Here is a 24,860-nt window from a genome sequence, read left to right as displayed (position 1 = left end):
CCTGCTAACATTAGCAGGTTATTGATTGCCGGCCAATGTTAACATGCTATCGATCGGCCGTTAACGTTAGCATGCTATTGATCGTTATAGCGCAAAATTATAATTATCTTGAAATAACGTGATTCTGTTGTCTTGTGGTCTATTTGCAGCACGTTTTCTTATTGTGTTGTGTTGTAGTCTTTGCAGCGTTTTCTAAATGCTGCGCTTGTGTTGTCAAATTGATGAAGATGTTTTCTCAATTTGGTTGTGCCCTAGAGGAAAATTTAGGAATTGCATTTATTAAAAATGTATAGTGTGTGTCTTTTCTTCCTTTTTTTTTCACTTTCAAATTCCTAGCGGGCTGGTTTCGTATGTTTGACACCCCTGGATTAGACTAAAGTTCTGCACTCAGAGTAATACTAACTCTGTCATTACAGAAAAAAGAAAAAGAAAAAGAACTGAAGCTAGTTGTTTATGCTGACAAAGCCAGCCGTCATATAGTTTGCTGGTGAGGGAAGGAGATGGCAGCCAAGCACAGAACTCTCAGTCCTCCAGGAAGGAAGCCTGTGTTTGATGGAGTCTCCCACAGGTTTCCTATGAACTTCAGTCAGGAAGACATTTAAGGTTTTATTGTTTGAAATAGATTGGTCACTAACAGATGGGCAGAAGTTTGCTTCCGGCTAACTGTACATGGTACATTTAAACTGTGCATGGGGAGATTTCTGTCTATGATTGTCTTGTGTCATTGTCATATGAAGCATTCCTAAACCACATTAAACCTTTAAACTCTACTGGAGGATTTTACCAGGGGAACTCCATCAAAGAAAAAGAATAACGTTAGTCCAGAATTACATAGCTATCAGTAGATAAGAAAGGAAAAGTTGTGGGAATATAACTTTGATAAAACCTGATGAAGGCAGTTTTACACTGAGGATTCAATGAAAAAAAGAGATAAAAAATGTGGAATATCTGACAATTTAAATTTTTTCGACAGGAATATTCACATTCCATGCAATCTGCTGAAATTAAAGTTTTGCAAAGCTGCACAAACACACAGCTAATCATTGTTTTTACTATAATACAACCCAAATCAATTCAACACGCTGGAGAAGGGCTAGTATGGCTGGTGCCAGAGAAAAATGTCAATGTAGCAGCCGATAATATGTTGAGCTTTTTTGCAGTGTTTTTAGGATTCATGACTGAACAGAGTCGTATGTGTTTATGTGTTTATTAGTTATACATGGCTTTTAACACAAAGAAGGCACAAGAAGAAGGGACAAGGATGTAGTTTTTGGTCTTTGGCACAGGACCACCCAACCCCAGAAATATAAGCAATCACCTTCAAAATGAACAGTCGAGAAGGGTAGGAACTGAAAAATGCTGGAAAATTAACAGTAATGGGTTTTTGGGGTCCATTCTTACCTGCCCACTCTCAATAATGTAGAAACTGGAAACAGAAAAGAAACTGAAAGGATGTAAAAGTCATATTTTCCGCATTGAAGAAGAGCTGTTTTCCAGGAGCCTCAGTAGGACCTGCTAAACATTCACCACATGATCCTTCAGACCATGGGAGAAAACCAGAATGCCATTCAAGTAGACAAATACAGAGCAGTTGTGAAAGACACACAGCACATCATTTACCAGGGCCTCAAAGACAGCAGGGTCACTGGTTGGGAGCGATGTCTGTGACTACTCATACAGAGGAGAGTGTTGAAAGCTGTTTTCCATTCATTTGCTTCATTAATCCTCACCAGAAAACTAAACTGCTCCAGCACAACTTATCCATGTTTTGTGATTGTCTTCTGTAACTAATGCATCAGATTAAACCTGTCACATAATTTCACATGCTTGCACATATAAATAGAAAACTATGCACCAAACATCTGTCTTTGCATCAGCATGCATACTGTAAATACTTGTTATAAAAGTCCTGAAAATTTATTTTTTTATCAGCATCTTACTATGACGGATGAAATCTTGCATGCACTCTCTTAAAGGTGGAACAGTGTGGGTTATTTCACTGAAGCGATTTTTGTATCTCTTAATTTCTCTGAGCTCCTTTTACTGGTTTTAGGTTGGCAGCACTACCATAGAAAAAAGTGATGTCAAATACGTCCATGCTCCAATGAGGATTTAGCAACGTTTGAATCAGGTGGCTGAATCTAAACTTTTAACACAGTCCCCATGAATCACATTAGCTCAGGTTTTGAGCGTTAAACTCTTAATAAATAGGAGTACTTAAACAACAGTATTCCCAAGCGTGTACCAATGTTCCCTATTTTATTACAATTATTTATTTAATTAATTGAGCATATTTGCCAAAACGTGTGAATGTGCAGCTTGAGGTTGGCATTGAACGAAGACTCATTGTGTACAGTTAAAAAATGCACTGTTGTGTTAAAAATGTGGTGTTCACAGTTAGTAACTGGCTTAGGATTTGATGGTAATTGCATTTAATGGTATTCATAGCAATACGTCTCAACAGGCACTCTAAACTAGGTGGTTGTAAATACAAATGTACACCATTGTGAAACATTTTCTCTCTGGTGGTTGAATCAATGAATAACCCTCAGCAGTGGGAAATAATACCTTTGGTTGAGCTGATCACAACTGCTCGACATATGCAACGGTTGACGGAGCGTCACAAATACACTTTGCCTTGTTTTAAGGGGTCACAAGTCAAAAATGTTCATAGCTACCAGCCAAATATAACCAATAAGATCTAACAGGCTCACATACAGTGGATGTTGTGTTGTCAATGTTGTCATTATTTAACAGAGGACAATCACTCGTAAACTATGTACTTCTTTGACTTGTGTTTTGTGCATTGCAGCACATGTTTTAGTGCTTTGCCATTGTTATTTAAGGTAATGGGAGTGTTGAGTAATGAAGGGACTGATTACAGGAATCAAGGGCCCTGTGTTGGCTGTGTGTGACAGCTCTAATGTGACATCAGCTTTTTTTCTCAGAAGGAGTAACTATGAAAGAACAGCATCCAGATCCCTGTGAATATGTGTGTGTGTGTGTGTGTGTCTGTGTGTGTGTGTGTGTGCGTGCACGTGTGTTATGACATCACTTGCCTTACTCCCGTCTTAGTCCCGTCAATGTGATGGAGCGATGCACACACACACACAATCACAGACAGACCACAGCGGCGCCAGTTGTGGTGGATCATTTTCAAGTCAAGTTTGGATAAATCAGTGGTAATGAGGGCTGACTCTGCTGTATGTCACTGCCTGCAGGCAGTCATGAAGTGATTTGCTTATGGCCCACACTGTCAACCGACCTCTGGAATTTCCCTGCAGATCTCCTTTCACTTTAATACCCAAGCGTATTTCAACTGGGAGTCCACTTACTACTCTGTCTGTGAGGATTTAACTTTGTTTACTGAGCATTTTTGTGGATATTTGACAAGCACAGTCATACTTTGTGGTACAGTGTTTAAAATTAATATTTCAACATGTATATTAAGAGATACGAGAGAAAAGGATATCAATCTCATGTTAGTATAAGTACAAATATGGATTCAAGATTATGTTAGCATACCTTAACATAAGTCCAAAATTCAAAATACACCTAACAACACTTCTGAAGCTCACCGATTAATATGTTATTTCTTATTTTTAGACAGTGCAGGATCCTCATGGGGAGATAGAAGTGATGTATGTCATCTGAGAGCTAGGAACATGACGGTTCATCTGAGATGAAGCTAAGCACTGTGTGTCAAATTGTTCTAGTCATTCATTTGTAATAACATTTAATTAATACAAATTGTGAAAATGTAAAGGGCTAAGAACTATATGATAGGAGTATATAATGATAATTCCTATGCTTAATTATATCTCATAAATTGTTACAGCAAGTTTTGGGTTAATGCTCATTACAGATTAAAATGTTCAAAAATCCCTCCAAATTATTTCATGCAACAAGACTTTGATAAACATCATAGAAAAAAATCCATGCTGTGGTTTGGTTTAAAAAACGTTCAACATTGTGGAGATTTTTTCAAGAATCACATTATTTGAAGATTGTATAGTGTGCTTGTCTGCTCTCGACAACTTCTTTGAACGTATTGCAAGAATAAAAATTAATTTGGACGCCAATGCGCTCAGTAACAAGCAGACTAGACAAAATTTCTTTCTTTGTGTAGAAAACAGTGGGTCAACCTGTCCCGGCCAGGGGGCAACCTCCAGGTCTGAACAGGGAGGCAAACCAGGAAGTGCCTTAAGCTGCATTCTACCGAAAATTCCAACAGGGAGTGCTAAGTTTGGCTGAAAAAGCATTTCGGTCCATTCATTTCAATACAAAATGAGAAAACTTCTCACTTGATTTATAACCTCAGAAATGTTTTTTAGGACATTTTGGTCTGTCACTAGTAAAAAATCTTATTGAAGAGAATCTGGTGGTAATAGTTCAAATAATGGCCCCATTTAGAAGAAAATAGAAGATAAAGAATCATATGATTTGGGGCGTGGCTTCCTTTGATTGACAGGTGGCCTACAAATGGTAAATGGACCTGCACTTATATAGCGCTTTTCTAGTCACTTTGCAACAACTCAAAGCACTTTAAACTACAGGCGCGCAGCCTGTAGTTTAAAGTGCTTTGCCTTTCACACACACATTCATACTGGTGGCAGTGGCTACCCTAAACGGTGCCACCTGCCACCATTGGGAATTCATTCACACACCGATGAACGCAGCATCGGGAGAAATTTGGGGTTCGGTATCTTGCCCAAGAATACTTCAGCATGTAGTCTGCCATGGTCTGGGATCGAACCACCGACCCTCCAATCACTGGGTGACCACTCTACCAACTGGGCCACAGCCGCCCCTTACAAGGCGAGCCGTCATCATTAGAGAAGCAGAACAATGCGTATCCACGACAACGTGTCAATAAAGGACGTTTAGCGGTTTGGTCTCATAATTTTGACCCTTTCACTGTATTTTCACTCAATGGCAGTTTATTTGAATGTTTTGTTCATTAAAATGTCTTGTTCATCGTTTGGGTGGACTAACAGACACTTCAACAAGTCGCTGTTGATTTTTATTAGTAACGAACATTTCATTTTTGTTTGTTGCCAAAATGAACATCCCAGTTAATGCTCCAGTTAATGCTAACATGAATCAGTCAGGTTGAAGTGTAGAGTGGCGTGTAGTCAGTGATCAGATCCCTCTCGCTCCTCCACAGTCCAAATATGTTCTGCTCCCCGTATCGGAAACAAGATGTCGACGAGTGTAACGCTGAACTCGATGCCTCAAACGGGTCACAAACCAGTGGGTGACGTCACGATGACTACGTCCATTATTTATACAGTCTGTGGTCCTGGCCTGTAAAGGTAGCCTGCAGTTATGTTGCAGTTTGCCTGATTGTTTTGATCATATCCCGGACATGACATTTACATACATAGAAATTAGGATATTAATATCTCCAAATACAAGATAAATAATCCAGTCTGCTGTAATTTTTCAAAAACAAAGCCACAATCGCCGATGAGAGCAACAGGATCTGCAACATTTAAACTGAAACCTACTGTGCATTTACTTCAGGACCACTTGACAACTTTATTGCCACTGTTGATACAATTAAAGTGAAAGGGGAAAAAAGTGAAAGAGAACGCTTTATTGACAGTCAACACTCAACAAGAAGTCCCAAGACTCCCTTAAAATCAGCAGCAGTTTTGTGAGGGGGAACTTTATACACTTTGTGTGTAACTTTCTGCGACAAAGTAGCTATTATCTGTGCCTTGTTATACATGCAGCCAATGTAATATATCAGTTTATTTCCTTTTTTGTGTAAAAACAGTTTGCTGTTGATAACGTCAGAAGCTTAATGAGAGCCCCTCACAGTTACCTCTAATTCTAGCCTACATCATTCATTTCCCAGTAGTACTGCTTTCATTTTAATAATGTTCTGTCTAATAACCCATTGCTAAGAGGCCCATAGACAGAATAGAAATTATAGCCTAATCAATCAGCTTGTTATGTTGCTTTTTCTGTGAACAACTGAAGGCCACGCCATGAATGTTACAAGGAGGCCTGAAGCTGTGTCTGAGTTACTGAAGATGTGGGGAGAGGCTATCATGGCATGCTGATCACCTCTGAGTGAACCAGTATAAACCTTTAAGCTGTGAGTAATGGTTGGATGACATTTGTAAAATGACACATTGTTTACCTGAAACATAGTGAAGCAGGCTGTAGGCCAGTTCATGGAGATTCCTCCTTGATCATAGTCCATTCTTATCAATATATTCATGCTGGTTCTTTTTTTATGCTTGTGAACATGTCAGACTACACAAATGATTTCAGGGTGTGAGTGAATTGAAACCTCTCTCTCTACCTTAAGGAGCATCTTATGTCACACTTGTCAGTATTGCTTAAGTTTTTATGAATTCTGTGTTTTTAATATTAACCCAGGAGAACAGGGTTTCTTTCCCGTGTGAAAACGAAAGTAAATTACTTTTTACTTTTTACTAGTGCTGGGAAACGATTAAAGTTTTTAAGCACAATTTCAAAATTCTATAATGAATGGACAGTCCGTGGCCGAGAGGTTAGGAATCGGTCTTGTAACTGGAGAGTTGCCGGTTTGAATCCCGTATACTGAGGTCTAGGACTGAAGTGCCCTTGAGCAAGGCACCTAACCCCCCTGCACAGCTCCCCGGGCGCAGTAATGTGCTGCCCACTGCTCCTTGCATGGTGTGTTCACTTGTGTGTAAAAAAAAAAAAGGATGGGTTAAATGCAGAGGTTGAATTTCCCCATTGTGGGATTAATAAAGTAATCTTCTTCTTCTTCTTCTTCGAATTACAAAGTAGTGTAATGCGCAGTGTAGTGTGTTTTATTTTAACAGTACTGCAAGTTTGCAAACACGTATAGGAACAAATAAGTTGCTTTTTAACAGCAGTATTCCCTTTTTACAGTAGCAGTTAAAATATTTCTTGTCCTGCCAGGACATTAACTTGTTATTATGTTAATTAATGTCTCTGTTGCCGCCAGTTCTCTTCTGTTCTGATTCATGTGAGCGCTGCAACAGCCTGAGGCCCGCCCCCAAATGCTCTCATTGGTTGAGACACGTGATGATGCCCATCCCCAGCCAGTACTTATCAACATCCCCCCGTCCTTTGACCCATGGTCTCTCTGTAAAGCCATGTTTGCACTATAGTTGAATACTCAGAATGAGGCGGGTCTCCCTCTTTGAAAAGCCGGGACATTTCTCTCCCCTGAAAAAAGCCTGGTTGCTAATTGGATAGAACGCTAAGCAGGATGTGCGGTAGTACTCGACGCCACAACAACACACGCCATTTTTACAAGCTGGCAAAGTAGTGAGTAGTCACAGCAATAATAATGGCCGCCATGTGCATGAACACAGCGACAGAAACACAGCCGCTCTGCTCCTTCCATCTCAGCTTCTCCGTCCTTATTGTTTACGTTGGGCGCGTCTCCCATGTTTAATCCGTCAAGCATGTGATGTCACGGTCGAAGCTGTCGCTAAGCGATTACACGACGATCAAAAACCATACGTCACCTTTAGAGTCTCGTAAATCCCTCTGGGGCCTTTTTTTGTAATGGAGACACGCAGAGTGCGCATCCATTTGAGAGGGCGTGGCCTGAGACTTTCCCAGCGGACGCTCTTTACCCTAATGGAAACATGGCTACTGTATATTAGAGCCAGTGAGCAATGGACTTTCAAAATAATAGTAATAACTTTAAAAAGTGCGTTTATGCAAGATAAAATTATAGCCGGTGTTAATTAATTAATTAATTAATTAATGCATTAATGCAATAAAAACTTTTATAACGCCTTACCAGGAAACGTAGGTCATTGGTTTTGTAGCCTTTTTTTTTAGAACTGCTGCTAAGGAAGACACAGGTTGTTTGTTTCACCTGTGTCTTCCTGCTCTCCTTGTGTATAGTCTTTGTGTTTTTGTCTTATCTACTGTCTAACATTCTAGCATGTTTCCACTGGTTTTGTTTAATTTACTGTGAAGTATAGTTTCCAGTGTTTCGTTTTCTTTGTTCATTTTTGATTACATCTGTTACCTGCCTTGTTTTTGATTCTGCTGTATGTTTTATTTAAAGTATTTAAGTGAATTATTCTGCATTTTGGGTCCAATTCCTGCAATTTCAAAGACTGTGATACTAATCCACCAAAGTTATTTTTATTCCACTCTTTGTCTTTCAGTGCACACTTCTTTGATTGATAATTGCTTATGAGCATGAACATATTGGCATTAGTATTCAAGAAAGCACATATCAGTCAAAACCTAAATACTGATATATTTTTTTGTCGAATGTCCATTATGACTCCTGGATGTGTGTGCTTGTATGTGAGTGTGTGTCTGCCATTCCCAGCATGTGTCAGCGTGGCCGCTGCTAAATGCGTCCAGTGTTGTGTTAAAGTACAGCGGACTCATTCATGAGGTTCTGTAGCAGTTTGTGTAAACAGTGGCCTTCATTTGGTCCTCCAGGAGCTGGAAGTGTGAATTTCTCAGAAGGAAACAAGAAGGTGCATTGTTAGTCTTCACTCATCTGCCGTAGCTGCTCACACAGCAGCTGGAGGAGCAGAGGGATCAAACATGTTCATGTGTGCTTGTGATTGGTGTTTGACCAAATGCTTGTAAAACCGCATTCCAATCAGCCTGAGCTGTACTTTGCTTTAAGTGTTAATAAGAAATTGTTAGCATGGTAACACAGTAAAATAAAATGCTAAAATTATCTGCTAAACATCAGCATTTTAACATTGTCACAATGAGCATTTTAGCATTCTCACATCACAAACTAGCTCACAACGCTGCTGTACGTACATACATCATTTGTTTTTTGGCCATAGACTGACACGTTTGACACATTTTAGACCATAGATGTATGGATTGTGTATTTCTTGCTTGTCTTCCAGCTTGTTTGACCTGGGTTGGACTCTCCCATTTAAAATATACTGAACAATTCCTTTACATATGTAACCTGCAATATTTAGGAATTAATTAGTATTCTTCAGAGAATCTATCCATTTAATAGAATTTTTTACTTTTATTTATATTTGGATGGGGTGTTATGATTATGATTACGCCAGCTGACAGAGGATCTTCAATGCCGGGTCACGGTTGTCAATCAGTCAAAGTAATGTATGTTGTAGTTATATGGGAATAGTATAACAGTACTAACAGTTCATATGACTCACACAATGATGATTAAAGGTGCAATGTGTAATTACTTGCCACTTGCATCAAAACACTCAGCAAGACTTTCATGATTTACAGAATGCAGCGATGACACTGTCGAAGATTAGTTACAGTTAGACACACAATAAAGCAAGAGACTGTTGCAATACTATTTATACTAGCACAACGGTTTAAGATAATTATTGACCAAAAAAGGTTGTAACTCGTAAAAATGCTTGTCAGACAAAACAAAATCAAGCATAATATTGCCCTCATTTAAGATATTGCAACTGTCAGATATTTACTGACTTAGACTTCACTTCTCGCTGTAGCAAAGTGTTGTGAGTGAGTAATCTTAAATCTATGTCATAAAGTTGCCAGGTTTGTACATATAATATAATATAATATAATATAATATAATGATAGAAATGGAGAGAGGCAGATACACCAGAAACAGACTTGTTGAAACACAACTGCAGACAGACAAGGTATTTTACAGTTTGTTGTGATCATTTGAGCGCTGGCTGGCGGTAAAAGCAGACAGTAAATCCTTCTGTTCTTCTGCTGCAGTGTGTTTCAGCTGTCTTGTCACTTAACACAGATCAGTCCAAATCCACCAATGATGTAACATTTTCTCATCAAGCAAATAAAAAGGATTCCCGAGTGTAACAAATCTTTGTATTTAACATAATGTATAGCTTTATTATTTATTTTCATGCTCAACTACGTCCAATAAGTCTCCGGCCTGTGCATGAGCTTTTAGTAGGCTCATATATTAATCTGTATTTCAGGCACATAGGTCTGTATTATAGAAAACAGGATAGGCTACAATATAGAATTATGAAAGGACAGCAGTGTTAAAAACATGGACATAATCTAAACTGTGCAAGCTGCATGCAGCTTGACATTTGCTGCAGATGAGAGGGTGAAAATGTCACAGTTGCCTTATTCACCACTGTCTGACTGAACAGCCACATGAAAGGGGTATTTTACATTACTTCATATTAAAAACTATGAAATTTTTTAAAGGCAAGTAATTTTCTCCTCATGATATCAAGTTAGACAGATTCCCGAAGAGTCCGATACATCCCGCAGACACACAAAGCATAATGTATGGCGGGCTCTTATTAAGAGCGAGCGAGGGAGGAGAGAGAGCGATATAGAAGTTACGTCTACACTGCTCACATGTGCCACCTGGTGGTTGTTGCTGTGCATTGCAGCTAAACAAAACAATTCCCCCTCCTACCCCCCACCCCTCATCTGACGCAGCACAGCAGCATTAATGCTGTGGGAACAAATTAATGCAATGACACCTGTACTAGTCCCCTTCGCTAACTTCTTGGTCACTGGCTATTTCCTGAGTTATCCACCTATAATTCTGTCAGCCCCTTTTAATATAGCAGCTAAAGCCAGTCCTGAAAAGAGGAAACTTCTTATACGGATTGGAGAAGCTAGACTCTGGCCACAGGATGGCTTTAAATTTAAAGTAAATTATTCTGCATGCAGTTGGATTGCACAATTCATAAGAGACTATGTATATTCTTAAATGTTATAACATGTTATCAGTGCTGTTATTTTGTGATGTGTAGCTTTGTTGTTTTAATGAGCTGCTGTTTTTGGCAATAAAGTTGAATTCTATTCCCTTCAGCCTGCATGTTTTCCTTTCTTTCTGACGTTTGAAATCAATAAGAAAAATGTCATCACCAAATTGATCCATAATTTTAATAATTGTTAGCTGAAACCCTTATCCACATTCTATTCGGAAAAGCTATATCAACACTTACACAGTAATAAAACTATCACTTTAACGAGACAGTTAGTTCCAGACCATGGAATCGTCCATCTAGTAGCTACTGTTGACCTGCTATCTCCCCCTAAACATCCCCACCCTGAACTCTCATTGGACACGGAACGTAAAGGGTTAACTAAATGTCTTAATGTCAAAGTAAACCTTCAACTGATTTCTCAGCAGTCCTTTCTCCATGTCTGACATATACACACCTAAATCAGTCTTTCTCTTTCCTTTTTGTAGATGTTATCTCTGCTACACACTTCAACCCTTACTTCAGGCCGCTGACCTTTGATGTGTCTTCCCTGGAAAAGAACGCCTCCAACCTGGTTAAGGCTGAACTCAGGATCTTCCGTCTACAAAACCACGCAGCCCGAGTGTCTGAGCAGCGCATTGAACTCTACCAGGTACACACACTTTCCTTTGGGCTGACAACAGGATTTCTAACTGTGATTCACTTTTTGGGTTTTGCATGTTTTTGGACTGTGGGAGGAAGCCGGAGAACCCGGTGAGAACCCACACTGACAACATGTAAACTCCACACAGAAGAACCACAGGCCAGAGTTGAACCGGCGACCCTCTTGTTGTGAGGCAAGAGTGCTAATCACTACACCATGTAGCCTGACACTAATATTGTTATTATTATTATTATTACTAGTAGCCCGTAGGAAGTATGTATTCGTACATTACATGCCACACTACAACGTCTGCAACTCCATAAAACACTTTCTTTTCATAAGGTACACACACATTAAACATTGATATTTCAATGGAAACTATTAGAATTTTATTGGAAAATCGTACCTTGTAGCGCACTTTAAAACTCTGAAAGATAGGTAGGCTAAATAGACTTACAGATGAGATGAGTCAGGCGTGGAAATCCAGAGTGAATTGTGTTACTGACCAGGTGTAGGCCAATCACACAATGGGGCGGAGCTCCCCGAAAAGACGTCCAATCGGAAACAGTGCCTACGTAAATAATGATATTTTGAAAAATGAATTCAAAAATCTTCACAATCGCGGATGCACACCTTCATGCCATGAACAAGCCACTTACGAAATCTGAGGTCAGTCTGATTAAAGGTCAGCGAGATTAGAGCCTAATTACCGTGATGTCTGCAGTAAATGTGAGGACTCTGGACATGTGCAAAGGTAGAGAGGGAACCTTTTCACAACCAATGATATATTCTTATTTTACGTGAATAGACTTTTTCGGATGCCAACTCTATCAAGACAGAGTTTTGTTAAATTTGATAAATGGGGACAAACTGGTCAGACTTTGAAATGCTGCATTCATTGCAATGATGAAAAAAGTTTGTGGTTGGTCTCACTCTTTTTCAAGAACAAGTTAAAGCAGCTGACGTGACTGTGCTCAGCTCTGTGAAGCCCAAAACCCTCTTGCTGCCGCTTGCAGCTTTAATGTGAGCTGCTTCTGGCTGTTAAGCATAAAAAAGCCTGAACACAGAATGGCCACTTGCTGCTATATTTATTTTTTAGATTAGATGATCCTCTCAATGAGTCCTCTCAATTCCACACAATAACTCCAAATGAATCTCAACAGTGGCATATGTGTTTATATGATTTGGTCCTAAAGTGACCCCTGGTTGCCTGTTTGCTAGCTTGTCTGCACCACCCAGTTCCCATGCTATGTGTACATCCAGACAAGGAGATGACAGCTGAGCTAAACAAAGCTCCAAACAGGGAGATTTTCTCATGCAAACACACTGTTGTGGAAATGTTTCTGCTGCTGGTGAAGAATGAAATAGATCGCGAGCGGTCAAGATGAAGAAAGACCCCAAAGATGGGGAAACCTGTGCATTTTATGCCTGAAGAATGCCCCCTAGGGTGTGGTTCACATCCCTTTCTCCACTGGAGGCGCCGGCCCCCCTCAGGGTGTGGGGCATCCTGCAGGATCCTGCATTTAGGTGCAAAATTAAGTCTGGAAATCACAATTTAAAACACAAAGAGGACCTTGATGTCGAGTGGTAGAAAGGGGGAGGGAGGTTGGTATGTCAAGTGGCTGAGATAAAAAATTACTATACACACCACCTGTAAATGTGTTAGGGTGGAAAGGATGGGCCGGTACAAAATGGGGAAACTCAGTAACATGCACCTTGTACACATTCATCACACATGTCTAATAATGTCTATAAACTATGTTTGTACATTGCAAAAAAAATGTAACACCAGATATATTTGAGTTCCGGCCATCTGTCTTTCATCTCACCGACTCAAAATCAAGCATTTCATTGTATCAATTTACAGATTTCCAAAGTAAAAAGTCCAACATTTGTGCATAGTCTAAAACTTTAGGTATTTTAATAAGATTTTGGGTCTCATTCATCAAAATTCATGTAGAAATAAGTGCAAAAGCAAACTGATAAAACATGATTGCAATACTGCAATCAATATTGCATACTGTCACTTTTATTTCTCTATATAAGGAGATAATTGCCAAGAGGGGTATCCTGAATATGGATAAAAAAAACCTTGTATCCATTTCCAGTCTGTGCCGCATTTGGGTTTCCCAAAGTTGATCATGACTAGGGATGGGTACCTTTCACATTTGAACCGATACGGTACCGATACCCGGTACCTGGGAATCGGTACCGGTACTCAGCGGTACGAATTTTCGGGACTTTTGCGTTTGTTTATGTGGTAATAAATGTTAATTTGTTTAACAATAAAATCTATTTTTTTCAATTCAACATATTTATTTCTCAAAATATAAACTTTAAAAAATATATCAAAACAATATAAAATCCAGGATGAGCAGTGCTTTATTGTTGAGTGAACGTGCATTTTGTAACATGAAGGTTGCAGTGTTATCAAAGAATGCAGAGGAGCGGTCTCAGGTGGCAAGTGCACGGAGGAGGAAAAAAAATAAAAGGTTGCAAGTGCACGTGTGATTTGTTGTGATGACGTCGTAGCAGCGAGGCAGTTTGGAGTAAAGTGGCAGGTAATATTCCTGAGTTGAAGAGCGGAGTATTAGCGGAGGACCAGAGATGCAGCAGCTAGCTGCTAGCTGTTAATGGCTGGTCTACAGAAGAATGGAGAGAGCAAACGAAGTAAGGAAGGTCCAATCTGGAGGCAGACGAAGGCCAAGCCCGGGTAGAGACATTGGAGAGATAGCAGCTGGCGGCTAGCAGGCCTAGAGCTGGGCTGTTCGTCTCAGCGCCTGGGTGGACGAGGGCAGCAGCTAGTGGCTGCGCTGAGCAGACAGGACCAGACGAGGAGGTAAATAAATTTAAAAAAATAATGCGATCGTCAGCACACTTGTTAATCAAAGACGTCAAATGAAAACAGGTTGAAATCAATGATGAGTTTAAAGTTAACACCGTTAAGGTACCGAAACATGGTACCGTTTGTTCTTACATGAATCGGTACTTGGTAGTACCGACGGAATTCGGTCAGTACCTATAAAAGTACTGAATTCGGTACCCATCCCTAATCATGACATTTCCTTCGAAGAAAGAGAGGGAACTGCAATATTAAGTTGGTTATGCTGTTGGAATATTATAAATGTCTGTGTGATTTCGATTTTCCTACCTCTGTTCAAGGTCTTCTTTATATGTACAAGTAAAGTAGTTGGACCATAAGGGTTAAAAGAATCAGACAATCTTTGTTAGCCCTCACACGTCATAAAAACTCTTATCTACCTCAGTTTTTTCCTTCTTTTCTCTATATACTGTTTGGGTCTGACCTTCAGTGTCTTCTCTGTCAGGTTTCCCACACCAGTCCTGGAATCTCAGTGAACGCAGCAGGAATTGTGTTTTACGCATTAGGCAGAGATAAGCCAACATATACACATGGTTCTGAAGGAGATCTGCCCAGCATCTGGTTACACTCACTGCTCCTCCCAGACCTGGACAATTAATCAGAGAAGAACAGGCTGTTACAAACAACTACTGTTGCTGCTTGTGTGTCATCCATGTTGATGTATTGTGCACTATGCTATGACTACTGTGTTGACTACTGTTATATAATCCAGCTTCAAATGAACACTGAAGTACCATTAAGTTTACCTAGTGATATTGAATGACATTCCCATTTAAACCATGTGCAACTACTGCTACCTATATCCAAACCTGCAGTTCCATCATACATGCAGCGGTTCTTCTGTCCGAACCAGAATGAAACTAGAAACTGAACTTGAAGTAATTCAGTCCATCAAGAGAGATATTTCAGTCCAGTGGGAATCAGATTAAACCTGGTTTTAGCCAATGCAAGTTGGAATTCTATATCATCCATCTCTAATTATTATCACCGATGTTGGGGTGTTTTCCGTCTGGACTATAATGGGCATATGGCACTGATCAATGGACTCACACTAGCACAAATCTATATCAGAAGAACAAGACTGACTTTGTCCCCATGCAAAAAACAAATGTCATGTCCAGACTGACATATCTCACTGATTTACTCACACTGACTTTGTTAATCCCCTGACTTCAGAATTGTCACGTATCCTCTGTAATATCTTTACGAGATCAGTTGGTGCAAATTGCTGTCCAGTAGAACCATGAAAAAGACACACACATCCTCGTATCCAATGGGATGGGTTCTAGAGTCAAAATAGTATAAAAATATCAATACACAAATGTATATAAACTACACAAATTTATGAATATGATCAAAATATTAAAAATATACAGTGATATTACACCCGGGGCACATACAACTACAGGGTTATAAAAAAGGCACTTGTACACAAAGAATACCTTTTACTACCTCCAAGGGCAATGGCTCCAGTTTGATATTTGCAAGGTATAGTAAATGTCCAAAAGAATTCAGGAACCTCTGGAATCTACATATTATAAAGTATTATAGTATTATACACTCACTGTCCACTTCATTAGTTGAAGTGGTAGTGTGGTCTTCTGCTGCTGTAGCCCATCTGCTTCAAGGTTGATGTGTTGTGTGTTCAGAGATGGTCTTCTGCAGACCTTGGTAGTAATGAGTGCTTATTTGAGTTACTGTCGAACCAGTCCAGCCATTCTCCTCTGACCTCTGGTAGCACAAGGCATCAAGGCTCACTGGATATTTTTTTCAGACCATTCTCTGTAAACCCTAGGGATGGTTGTGTGTGAAAATCCCATTAGATCAGCAGTTTGTGAAATACTCAGACCAACAACCACCAAAGTTCAAAGTAACTTAAATCCTCTTTCTTCCCCATTCTGATGCTCGCTTTGAACTTCAGCAGCTCATCTTCACCATGTCTATATACCTAAATGCATTGAGTTACCGCCATGTGATTGGCTGATTAGATATTTGCGATGATCACCAGTTTAACATTATACCTAATGAAGTGGCCAGGGTGAGTATATTATTATATAGTTATGTTACCCGATCAAAATACAATGTACAGAAGCACACAATGGTAGTATAAATTAAGAACATAAGCACAACAGATCACAGAAGTGTTCTAATATCAAACTTATATGTAACCAAAAAAAAATTGTACATGACATTTGGAACATGGAGTCATATTATCCTGAGCAGAGAATGGAGTTACGCTCCCCCCATGTGTGTCAGTAAAAACTGAAAAAACAAACTGAAAGCGCAGAATGAACAGAAACTAAACATCATTAATCTATCCAGTAATCCTATTTCACAGACATGTATAGCTGCTCTTAGTGAAGGCCTCTGTTGTGTGCCTTCTAGACAATGTAATGAGTTTAACACAATAATAGACATGCATTAATTATGTCGCAGCCTACCAATAAAATAATTCTTTTTGAGGTTATCGGCCAAATCTTATCTAATCTCTAACTCCACTACTATCTCCCAGGAGGCTGTGAACACTCATCATCTCCCCAGTGACAACCTTCTTGTGCCTAACTATTTTTCTACTGCATGGACACTCACCCCCTTCAAAGGTAAATCCACTTCCATTCCAACTAAGTACAGAAACTCCTCTCAAGACACTTAATGTAATTTTAACAGAAAAAAGAGGGAATATAAAGTGGTGGATGATCTGACAAAAGAGCAACGTGATGAACTTAAAGAAATAAAAGGAGACAAAAAATTCACTAATCAGAGTGCAGATAAAAGGGTGCTCTTGTTATACTAGACCAGGCTGCATAAAATGTGAAAACTTTGTTCTGCAGAAAGCAGGATCACAAGCCTATCCCAGAGACAAAACAAAAAGCATTTACAGATGTGCCTGCAGGTAGACCTATCATTGCAGCCATTGGATAACTAAAAGTGAAAATCTTAGCTTTTAAAGACTATTTTCTACAACCTTTGGTTACATTAAAGACTCTATAGATTTCATAAAAGTCATCAAGTCAATAGAACAGGTAGAGGAAACACACTTAATCGGAACACTGAACTTTGAATCCCTGTATACTAATGTCCTCTTTAATGGTAGCCTGTCAGCTACTCAATTATTTTTATTATATTATTCTCTTTGGTAATGAGCTTGACCTCCAGGTCTCAGCGATGGCCATAGTTCAAAGATATCCCCTATCTTTTAATGTATGTGAGATTTTTGGAAAAGAGCTAGGAGTAGGACATATATAGGACTAGGGAAGGTTTCTGGATATAGTTTCTTTATATTGACTGGACCAGAGACTATGTTGCAGGATTTTCACAAATTCTCCATGGCAAATCCTCCTCTCAAAAAATCTTCCAGTCTCCAGTCAGAATCAGACAGATATGCAGCCCTATTGATTACATCATCACCCAAATGTAACCCTGGTTATTTTCAGTAGTTTACAGATTTATGAATGTCCCTTGAATCAACAGCCATTAAGATTTTTTTTTGCTGCCTGGGGATTCTGTCGTCTCACCTGGATGTTGATTGGGGTGCAAAGTGCCGTTCAGAGGGGGCAGTAGGAAGCACGTCACATGGAATTAAATTGAGGAATATTTATTTTATTTGTACTTTTTTCCTTTTTTCGTAAGATCTCAGGGTTTTTTATTGGGTCCAAACCAACATAAAGAACATATTCCCTTTTAAAGGAGCACAAACCAACCAGGTTAAAGGTTAAAGGTTTTTTATATTAAAGGAACAAATATACAAACAATTCAGAGGACCTACCTAAATGGTGCACTGAAGTTTGATTTTGGTCAAAAGAGAGGTCATTTCATTTAAAGAATACATTCATTTGAAAATTGTACCTTGTGAATCAAAATGGAACTAAACCTCTTGTTTAGTTCTCTTAGTTTAATTGTGTTTATAGCCTACTGATGCTTGTACTAGGCAGTTATTATAGCTGGCAACTACCAAACTGGACTACTTACCCTGCAAGGTACTAAAAGGCATTCTTCCTTGTTTTTGTAATCTTGAAATTGTATGTGTCCCGGGTATAATATCAGTGTTTATTTCCAAAGGTTTTGAATTGTTTATATTTTTGATATAATGTATGTTGGGTACGAATGTAACGATGCATCAATAAAGCAGTTAAAAATCAATTTCGATACACATCGAGTCCATGTGTGACGATTTAAATCGGTTGAGATGAAAAATGTATCGGAATAACCTTTTTCAACAGCAGAGAGTGTAATCGACTTTTGATTTCACTTGTCCGACGGCGTATGTCACTGTCAGTTATAGAAACAGAGTGCAGTTTAGCCCAGCCCCCATGGGAGAACAATTATCGCTCTCCATTGACTTTGTAATAAATGTGGGCAAAAGTGGATATTAGCTAACATACAACAGCTTGCTAATATATAGCTAACATTAGCTTGCTAACATAGCTAACATTAGCTTGCTAACAAATAGCTAACATTAGCTTGCTAACATATAGCTAACATTAGCTTGCTAACAAATAGCTAACATTAGCTTGCTAACAAATGCCTAACTTTAGCTTGCTAACAAATAGCTAACTTTAGCTGATCTTCCTGAAAAAACAACAACATGTAAATAATTAGGGACACATGCAAGCCTTAGTTCATATATTTAAAGATATTTTATTTATTTTTATTATTCATTTAGTTATGTTGATGTGGAATTTGTTATAAAAATCATCAATCATCTTATTTTTTTGTCATTTAACATAAAATATTATTTATTTTGCAGTTTAAGAGGACATTGTTTTGCAGTTTACCCTACCTCAAAGGGAGGTTGAGTGATCATTACATCCCTAATGTTGGGTATATAGTTTTGCAAATTGTTGTAAAACATTCACATCTTGTCTCCTACCAAGAGTTATGCAAAATAAATTGTAATTAAGTCATTTAGTTGCCTTACCCTAATCAAACCTTAACCACTGATCAGAAAACAATCATACGGGTCAGATGGGAGGCTAACAGATGATCCCTTTTGTTGTCAAGGCTGGAGAACTTGTTAGATAGGATTATGGTGCAATAAACCACGGGGAGTCTCTTTGTATATTCTACTCTTTATGTTGACAGCAAATAAAAAACTGTTCAAATTATTCAATCTTAAGAAATTTATTAAAATATATGTATTTGTGTCTATATTTCCATATTTCTATTAAGTTCTTTTGTACATATCTCTATTTTATTTTATTTATTCCAAGTTATTCTACATTTTATATTTCTATTTGTACATATCTTTTATTTACTTAAGACTGGCATTTGTGTTTATATTGTTGTAAATTTGGTGTAGAGTGCTTTTTACTTTTTACCTGTATTTGTTAACAGAAGTACTTCTTTTCTATTCTTATACAGTAGCAACTGTAACAAAAAGCAATTTCCCCCCGGGGATTAATAAAGTATTTCTGATTCTGATTCTGACTCTGAAATAGCTTGAAAACATTATTTTTTTGTTTAACACTCTTCACCTTTTATGCCTCTGTTTTCTACACAGATTTTAGGACACAAAGACCAGACGTCCCCAACACAGCGATATATAGACAGCAAGGTGGTACGAACACAAACAGAGGGAGAGTGGCTGTCCTTTGACGTGACAGAGGCTGTAAGTGAATGGCTGAACCACAGACGTGAGTGCATAATCCTCCAATCACTGTAGCACATTCCTCATCATTCATTGCATGTGTTACATTAATACATCTCCTTAATGTGACTTTTGTTTCTCCATAGACAGAAATAGTGGATTCAAGATCAGCCTACACTGCCCCTGCTGCACGTTTGTACCATCAAATAATTACATTATTCCCAACAAGAGTGAAGAGCTGGAGACACGGTTTGCAGGTTATTTAATTTTGAAATTTTAAGGCATGTTGAAGGATTTTATTGACATCAACAAATCCCAACGAGAAGAATACCAGCAATGTGTTAGCCCATCTCTTAGATTTGATGAAAGGACTAGTCGTTACAGTCCCTAGTATTTGCACCACTGATCCCATATTCCATTAGGAGTTCTTGAAGATAGCATGAGACTTACCACCAACCCCAGGACATATCGTCAGTTCTGTACCTCCGCATGGCAGGATGTTTCAGCCATTTGTCACAAGACACCCTCTGCCGAGGAAGGCCCACCGCAGGTTGATCGCTCCTGGGTCTGTGTCCCGAGGTTAGCTGTCTCCCTGCCATCCCAGATGGTGTCACTCCTTTTCAACCACAGCCAGTGGCTGGTCCTCTTGGTGGTGTCAACCAGCTCTTTAATTGCTCATTTGTGAGCCTGTCCCCTGACTCCAATCTCCCTAAGGAGTTTTGATGTTGAGCTGACTACAAAGCCCCTACTGAGCCGATTGAATAAATCGCCTCACAGTAAGAGTTGGTTCGGATCAGGCTTGCGGCTCTTCTGTGTGGAGTTTGCATGTACTTCCTTCTGGTTTCCTCCCACAGTCCAAAGACATGCAGCTTAATCGCTGACTCTAAAATGCCCGTAGGAGTGATTGAGATCGTGAATGGTTGTCTGTCTCTATGTGTCAGCCCTGTGATAGTCTGGAGACCTGTCCAGGGTGTACCCGCCTCTCGTCCGATGTCAGCTGGGATCGGCTCCAGCCCCCACAACCAGTGTTTGGATAAGCAATTACGAAGAATGAATGAATAAGTTATCATTTGTAATTATTAGCAGTACTAGAAATGTTGACATAACGAGATATTTCTGTCCAATATAAAATCATAAAATACAGTGCAAATAAACAAATCTATAAAAAAAAAAACTTGTGGTATTGCTCTGTATTGCCTTGAACTACTATTACAGAAGTTTATTGTAAAAATAAATTCAGCTAAATATAACAAATGCAACCAAGCTGCCAGTTACTTACTGTAAAAATAAAAGCAAATTATTTATCATATATGTTATCACATTGATCTTCTTAATGTTTTCAGGTATTGATGATAGCTTTGTCCATGGCGTTGACCTGAAGGTGTTCAGAAAGCGGCGGCACAGCGCTCGGGCTCCACATCTTCTCCTTATGCTGCTGCCTTCATACCGGCTGGAGTCCCATTCACAGCACACCAACCATCGATCCAAGAGAGCCCTTGACACCGCCTACTGCTCCAAGTACGAACCTGGAATTTACATTCTTGCTGCTATCACACACACTCATCAGGAGATAAAAAGACAAAAGAGATCATGAGCTGAGGGCTAAGGCACTTTTCTATCTATATTAGGTGGTTCTAGTTGGTGGCAGAAGTAAGAAGTTTAAGGACAGAGAGGTTAGAGGACATAACATGTGACTTTGTCCAGCTGCAGAATTAATAACAGAGTTAACATTTTGAAGATGGTTACGGAAGAGTGTAGCTTTTTCCTTATTGTCATTGAGGATTTGAGTGGTGGTGTGTAATTGTTTTCCATGTCTACAAAACTCCTAGGGTTGGTGTTGTGGTTGAGTCTTCTGTTGGTGAAGGGCAAGTAGTATTTCTATAGTGCATTTGAGTCTGTTTATTTGTATTTTGACGTGAGCTGATCTGTACCTGAGGAAAAGGTTGTGCAGTTTTTGTTTCTGTTTTATGAGTTGGAAGAAATGAGGGGGCATTATCTATATTGGTGTTTTAACAGAGATACTGTTTCCTCTTTGCAAGGTAGAGAAGTTGTTTTAGTAGAGTTGCTTGTCAGTCCAAACTTGGTTCCAACTGCACCACAATTCACCGTCCCCTCCATCTCCTGTAGAAACGTTCAGGACAACTGCTGCTTACGGCCACTCTACATCGATTTTAAGAAGGACCTGGGCTGGAGGTGGATCCATGAGCCAAAGGGCTATGAGGCCAACTTCTGTGCTGGGGCTTGTCCATATCTGTGGAGTGCTGACACTCAGCATTCAAAGGTACTGTATGATCTGTGATGTCAGAGTCTGTAGGATCAGTAACTTGAGCATGCATGTTTTGTTCTTCTTTATTCTAAGTTCATGTTTTCTTCATGGAGTGAATCTTGTGTTTTAGGTGTTGGGCCTATATAACACGATCAACCCTGAAGCATCAGCATCTCCCTGTTGCGTCTCCCAGGACTTGGAGCCCCTCACCATCCTCTACTACATTGGCAAGACCCCCAAAATAGAGCAGCTTTCCAACATGAAGGTCAAGTCCTGCAAGTGCAGCTAAAAACCCCAACGAGCCAGAACAAACTTTCTCTCTCTCTCCTTCCCTCACACAAGCACAGACAGGGACATACACATACAGATGATTTGGGCATATATGCATTCAAACCGCTACTGAACTTCACCTCATGTGCACTTTTATACTCACTGCAGTGTTTCTACTCCAGCACAGTCAGGAGTCGTGTGCTGGAGAATGTAGGTAGAGACAAATTCAATGCATACACAATATACAGGAATGTCATCATACCCGAAACTCGACATTGATATTAGTGCTGTGTACCATAAGTCCAGTGTTGCATTGCAGTCCGTGACATAGGTTCACACTGCCCAGTGACACGCAGATGGGGGCTTGTGTGCAGAACTTGTCATGATTTACACAAGAGTCTTTAGTTTGTTGTGTAGTGTTTGGTTTTCCATGCATCATGAGCTGTTAGCTATCCAATGTCAACATGCATGTTTTCTACCTATTAAACCTTCTCCAAGACGAGTGCCAATGCAGGTATTTCGTGCTACTTCAGTCTGAATGACTTACGTTAGTTGAATGGCAAAAGCAAACCAAACTAAAAGCAGCAAATTATAAGAATGGTCCTACATTTAGTTACACCCTACCATTATAAGACTTGGGAGGGTCGCCTAAGTGTTTTTGCCAAACACCCATGCTGAATGAATGGGAAATATGAAAAAAAAAAACAACACATCTACCTTCCTATCCTTGAGGTGGCAACTTGTCCATCCAATCAGTCTCCTGGAATTCTCAGTCACACATCTGAAAAACTATCTCTGCTGCATTTGAAGTTTTTCAGGGTAAGATAGGTAAGAAGCCAAGGATAGCCAGAAGACTATTTATTTACTTGGTTCGAAGGTCTCTATTATCTGTACAACATCATTCTACAAACTTGTCAGTTAATTCACAAAAGCAAAAGTAATTGGACTCATTGTTGGCTAGTAAGTTGGTTGGTGAATTTTGTGGGTTAACTAGCAAGCTAGCTTCCTCATCTCCGGCTAGTTAATACGGCGCTAACGGCAGATAACGTTAGGTAATGTTAGGTTGGCTGATTTGTGAACTTTGTTGTGAGGTTGTATCTCTGTCCCCTGATGATGCTGCAAATGATGAGTCTAACGTTACGGTTGATTTGTCTGGGTAGACTGGCTTGCTGGATTTATCATGAGATCAACTGTACTAGTCATACCTCCACACTTCGTTTGAGCGCTGCTATAACTGTAAAACAAGCGCTTTCAACTTAAACAGTGTATGATGAGGCTCTAGTCATTCATGTTGTACAAAAATAAGCAGTCGATGGTTTGAGCTGTTAATCACTGTTTTAGCTCCTGGCAACATTTTATTTAAAAAAAAAGAGAAAGGGATCCAGATCAGAAGGTTAGAATCATTTTGATACCTGCATGCATGATGAATCCGGTGAAATGTTCTTTTTTTCATTCAGTACCACTAATGGCCAGTGGATATTGGTTTTAAAAATCTGAATTTTATTTTAAAAAGTAGACCAACTGATAAATCTGACAGAATTAGCCTGTCACAAAATCATCAATACATAGAAACATAGACACATGCATACATAGTTGCATACATGTACAGTAACACAGATACGGCTTTTATATAGACCTGTTTTTTACATTTTGAAGATCCTATCAACACTCATCACCTCACACAATTGTCACACCAACAAGAATACAAAGGAGTAAGGCACTGGAACACTGGAAGTATAAGTAATAAGTCATAACAGCCCAAGCCCTGACACCTACCAACCACTTCCCTCTTTTTTCACATCCCTTTCCTCACCTCACCCATTCACAGTTTACATAGTCACACCACACCATGTCCCCATGTCTGTTTTCATATTGGTTTGGTATTGTAGTAGGACTGAGGGAGGAAACCAAAAACCCACACAAGAACGTGGAGAACTTGCAAACTCCACACAGAAAGTTCCCAGCTGGTCGGTCAGAAGTTTATAACCCATAGCTATTGTAACTAAAAGATGACTACAAAAATTAGACCCATTTTTTTAATAATACAGAATCATCATTTTAATGATATGAAAAAACAAATTATTGCAGTTACATATAGTTTATATGAAGTCAATAAACAGGTCTCTTTATTCCCCAACTAGTTTATATCTGTACTTATTTAATGCTTTTGAACAATTTGTTGCTTTTTAAACATAAAGAAACTCAAATACGTTATGTTAGAAAAAGAACCCTTAGAATTACAGCAGTGTCATCCCAGCGCTCAGTACACCAACAGAGTCAGTCCACACTAGCTATCAAAGGTCTGGGTTCAGAGAGAGGAGATGCTGTTTTTTGGTAAGTGATGATGGAGGTATGTTTGGAGACACACAGTTGTTGATTAGTATGATGGAAGATTATAGAAGGTTTTAATGAAGACTAGTTACAACCTTAAAAAAACGCTCCTAGAGCCAAAAATATAACAAAATGTATCCAACCATCAACAGCCACCTGTGTTGCTCTGTAGTTGTGTTTTGTAGTGTCATCAGCGTGTCGTCTTC

The 24,860-nt window shown here is 39.2% G+C and overlaps 1 protein-coding gene across 1 annotated transcript in view; it reads left to right on the top strand.

The window, feature by feature from the left end:
* tgfb2 (transforming growth factor, beta 2) overlaps positions 1-24,239 on the top strand; it is a 51,123-nt gene extending 26,884 nt beyond the window's left edge. The window contains exons 2-7 of the mRNA XM_059339258.1: positions 11,165-11,328; positions 19,701-19,833; positions 19,934-20,044; positions 21,131-21,305; positions 21,915-22,068; positions 22,184-24,239. Coding sequence (XP_059195241.1) covers positions 11,165-11,328; positions 19,701-19,833; positions 19,934-20,044; positions 21,131-21,305; positions 21,915-22,068; positions 22,184-22,342 — 896 coding nt within the window. The 3' untranslated portion in view covers positions 22,343-24,239. The remainder of the gene's footprint in view (positions 1-11,164; positions 11,329-19,700; positions 19,834-19,933; positions 20,045-21,130; positions 21,306-21,914; positions 22,069-22,183) is intronic.
* The last annotated feature ends 621 nt before the right edge of the window (positions 24,240-24,860 follow it).

This window comes from Centropristis striata, chromosome 8 (genome assembly GCF_030273125.1).
Source record: "Centropristis striata isolate RG_2023a ecotype Rhode Island chromosome 8, C.striata_1.0, whole genome shotgun sequence".
NCBI lineage: Eukaryota > Metazoa > Chordata > Actinopteri > Perciformes > Serranidae > Centropristis > Centropristis striata.
This window is presented reverse-complemented; position numbering and strand designations above follow the sequence as displayed.